The 4,266-nt window shown below is 37.5% G+C and overlaps 1 protein-coding gene across 1 annotated transcript; it reads left to right on the top strand.

Annotated features, from left to right (window-relative positions):
• Positions 1-282: 282 nt before the first annotated feature.
• On the top strand, positions 283-4,026 carry LOC113307573 (uncharacterized protein At4g37920-like). The gene is made up of 6 exons (XM_026556012.1): positions 283-507; positions 614-879; positions 973-1,138; positions 2,096-2,340; positions 2,890-3,077; positions 3,255-4,026. Exons 1-6 carry the CDS (start codon positions 333-335, stop codon positions 3,454-3,456), a joined length of 1,242 nt encoding a protein of 413 aa, XP_026411797.1. The 5' UTR covers positions 283-332; the 3' UTR covers positions 3,457-4,026.
• Positions 4,027-4,266: the final 240 nt, after the last annotated feature.

Below are 4,266 nucleotides of genomic sequence, written 5' to 3'. Positions count from 1 at the left end.
GTAGTGAACTTGAGCCCAAGCCCATACATTTGGAGATTGGGTGAAATCACCATCTGAGAAGGTATTCTTAAGACGATCGAACGGTGTTAATTTTAGAAATATTACAGGAATATGGATGTGGCTCCACTACGAAGTGGTGCACCAAGAGGGGATCCAATGGCAGAAAGGTCACCCTCTTTGCATTCGGATAGGGGTGAGGCATAAGTGGGCCCATCCCCTCTCACACAGTGCGTACACTTCGTAGTGGATAAATCATTTTCGTAAATCCTTCTTCTTCTTGATTATGTCACTTACTGTCTAAAACCTCTCTGTTCAAACCTCCCCAAAGAACCATGAGTTTTCATTCAACAGGCTTCGAATTTTCAATCTCCACCAAAACCTCTCTTCTCTACTCTAATCACTTCTCCTTCCATGGAGAAATGTCTAAAATCAGCACCAAAATCAATCTTTCAACAAAAAATGGAGCAAGTAGCAGAAGAAGACATCAAAGCTTCAGAGTTCTACAAAGTAAGTACCCCCACTCCCTTAGTTTCTAGTTTCAGTTAAGGTTTCACAAACTCGGTCGCTTCAACTTACCCGATTCAGACTCGGTTGATTGTGTTTTTTCATTCAGGACCTACTCAAGCTGCTGTTGAAATTGAGCAAAGTGAGGTAGAAGTAGCTGAAGGGTATACAATTACTCAATTCTGTGATAAAATTATTGATGTGTTCTTAAATGAGAAGCCACAGACAAAAGATTGGAGGAAGTTGTTGGTGTTTAGAGAGGAATGGAGAAAGTATAGCGAGAAATTCTACAAGCAATGTAAAGCGCGAGCAGATGCGGAGAACGATCATGGTATGAAACAGAAGTTGGTTCTGTTAGGGAGGAAAGTGAAGAAGGTAAATGTGATATTGTGTGTGTATGTTTGCATTGTTGTGTGTGATTTTGTTTGGTTTTTGAGGAATTGAATGTGTTGTGGTTTTTAATTGTAGATTGATGATGAGATAGAAAGACATAGCGAGCTACTCAAAGAGATAGAGCAGAGCCCAACTGATATCAATGCAGTTGTGGCTAAGCGGCGTAAGGATTTCAATGAGGAGTTTTTCCGCCATCTTAGTCTACTGTCGGAGACTTACGATAGCTTGGATGACCGCGATGGTAACCAAATTCTCAACTTTGGGCACTAAGTTTTACTCTTTGATTGGTGTTTATGGAAATCACGCATTCATACTTAGTTGAGCTTGTGGAAGTGGAACTACTTATCAATCTTGTAATTGGTACTGAAATCTTAGAGATTGTACCAAGGGGACCTTAAGAATCCAGTATCTCTAAGTTCTGCCTATTGTTCTGCTAAACATTGTTTAGTTCTGACAGGGTTAACTAAGTCATGTTGTTAGGATTAGTGAAAGTTTCAGAAAATGAATTGGGAAAGACGTATTGTAACCCCTATTACCAAAAAGAACTCTTGGAGCACCATTGTAAATGAGCAATTATGGATAATGATGCATTCTTGCTTGAATTGAGCTTATTGGAAGTAATTAACAATATTGTACTTGAGAAAATTCAAATAGTACTTAGCAATCTTTTAATTGGTATGAAAGTCTTGGAGCATGTACACATGGCAATCTAAGAAACCCATATGTTCTGGTGAACATTGGTTAGTTCTTATCCGGAATAAGTGATAGTAAGATGAAGTGAGCAAGAGGGATTATAACACCTAATATTGAAAAGAACTCTTAGAACACCTTTTTAGATGGAAAATTATGAACATGATGCATTCTTACTTAAGTTGAGCTCGTGGAAGTAGTTCACAGTCTTGTACTTGGTACCAAAATGTTGGAGCTCGTAGCTTCACGAACATCTTGAAACTCAGTATCTCTTTTTGTCGTTACAAACTGTTATGCTAAACATAGGTTCGTATTTGACTATTAACTAGCAAGTCATGTTAATACATGGTTTTGTAATCTGATAAACTCTTAGGATTCTATTTAGCTTAGGAATTAAGAATCTGGTTTTACTTTTCTTTTTTCACTCCTGTGAAATTCAAGTAATGCTAGATTGTAATTTTGCTAACTCTATGCAAGCTTATTGAACAATTTAATCTTGTACGTACAGCAATATCCAGGCTTGGAGCTAGATGCCTCTCTGCAATCTGTGTGTATGATAACACGGTTGAAAATGCGGAGACGCTAGATGCTGCTCAAGCTAAATTTGATGATATACTCAATTCTTCCTCACTAGAAGCGGCATGTGAGAAGATCAAAAGTCTAGGAAAGGCGAAAGAGCTTGATTCATCGTTGATCTTATTGATTAACAGTGCTTGGGGTGCAGCAAAAGAATCCACAACCATGAAGAATGAGGTAGACCCATTCACCCAAACACTATAAATAATTTAATTTCATTCCATTTATCAACATGAATGCCCATCTTGGTTGTACATGGGTACAACTGATTCGTGATGCATTAATAGGTTGTGCAAAATCTCCCTCGTAGCTGAATATTTATATCATATAAAGATTACACTCTGAACATACACAAATTTGGATTATCAGAATTTTAGCAGTGTGCAAGCAAGCATTTTTGTTAATTGCTCAACGCCCGAACCCGGATGTTCTGGAACTGAAATTTGGCAATACTCTTGTCATATTGTCAGTGTAACATGTCCTATTGACGCGTTTATCGCTAAATGATGCTTAAATCCATCTCACCTTTAAAATGGACTCTTCTCCTTGAACTTTTGACCTGTCATCTTCCACCTGCATGTAAATTTTGAGGTCTGGCTTTCCACAGCCAAAAGTTTGGCTTCATCGTTGCTCTATTTCAGGCTTAAGCTTCTTGTATATATTATACCTTATATGGTTTATATGGGTCAGCCCGTCTTTAGCTTAAAGCCAGTAACTTACTTGCAGGTCAAATACATAATGTATCACCTATATAAAGCCACAAAAAGCAGCCTTAGGAGCATTGCACCGAAGGAGATAAAGCTACTCAAACATCTGTTAAATATCACAGATCCAGAAGAAAGGTTCTCAGCATTGGCTACTGCCTTCTCTCCAGGAGATGAAAAAGTAGCCAAGGACCCCAACGCCCTGTACATGTATGGAGTTCCTCTTTCACAACTTCTGAACAACCTTGTTTTGTTTTGTTTTTTCAGTAACAACTTAAAGAGTTTAATTTTGTCTTTTTCTTTTTTGCTGAGCCGAAATATGGGGCTTCTTTGTATGCTAACATCTTTGTTCTTTCTCTTTGTTTATTATGATTTTCTCTGACTCAGTACGCCAAAGGAGCTGTACAAATGGATCAAGATCATGCTCGACGCATACCATCTGAACAAAGAAGAATCTGAAATCAGGGAAGCAAGGCAACTGACTCTACCGATTGTGATGCAAAGGCTTTTCATACTGAAGGAAACAATAGAAGAAGAGTATTTGCAACAAAATACTGCGGCAGAAGATTCCACACCGAAAGAACTATGAGGTGCTGGTCTTTTATCTCATTCTTCGAACATGAAAGTAGCATGCAGAGCTCTACTGGAGTACAATTTTACTTGGTAGTAAAATATGACTATATATGGTGAAGTTCATCTACGAAACACACGCACAACAGCACTGTTGTTGTAAGGTGAAAGAAGGCCTGCAGTCATCGATCCAGCTGTTTTATCACGCAGTCAGGGTAATATTTGTAAGCTTGACTGCTAGTAACAGAACAGCAAGCTTCAGTATTGTGTCAGAAGGTAATCTTCTCTCAAAAGGGTACTCAGTTTTGCCAAAAAAATAGGCAAGATTGGTAACGGAAAGAACTGTCAACGAGGTAGCTGTCCATGAAGAGTGAAAAATTGGGACAATGTGAATTCAAATCATTCATGACTTAAAAATGGTTCACATGGATGTTTTTGTAGAGACTCTTTTCTGTGCCATGAACTGTGCACTTGTATTGATATAACTCGAGGCTTGACTCGATTAACTTGAATCAGTTATGTACTTATAATCCTCCATATGGCCTTGTTTTGGTTTACTGGGTTTGGTAATGCTGTTATTTTTCTAAAAGCACTTTCAAAATTTATATATGTCAATAATTTCTGAAATTAGTGTTTGGTAAAAAAAAAAATAAAGTGTTTTTTTATCAAAAGCACTTGTCAAATTTCTCAACTTTTAAAAGTTGGGGAAGAAGAGCTTTTAAAAGTTATAAAAGCATCAGAAGCTGTGGTCTCACCCAAATTTAATGTTTGATTTATCATTCTTATCCCTAGTTTATTTTATAAAATGACAAAACTTGCCCTTAAATTT

Source organism: Papaver somniferum, chromosome 9, assembly GCF_003573695.1.
Source record: "Papaver somniferum cultivar HN1 chromosome 9, ASM357369v1, whole genome shotgun sequence".
NCBI classification, from domain to species: domain Eukaryota; kingdom Viridiplantae; phylum Streptophyta; class Magnoliopsida; order Ranunculales; family Papaveraceae; genus Papaver; species Papaver somniferum.
The sequence above is the reverse complement of the archived record's forward strand: the minus strand, read 5'-3'. Positions and strand labels throughout refer to the sequence as shown.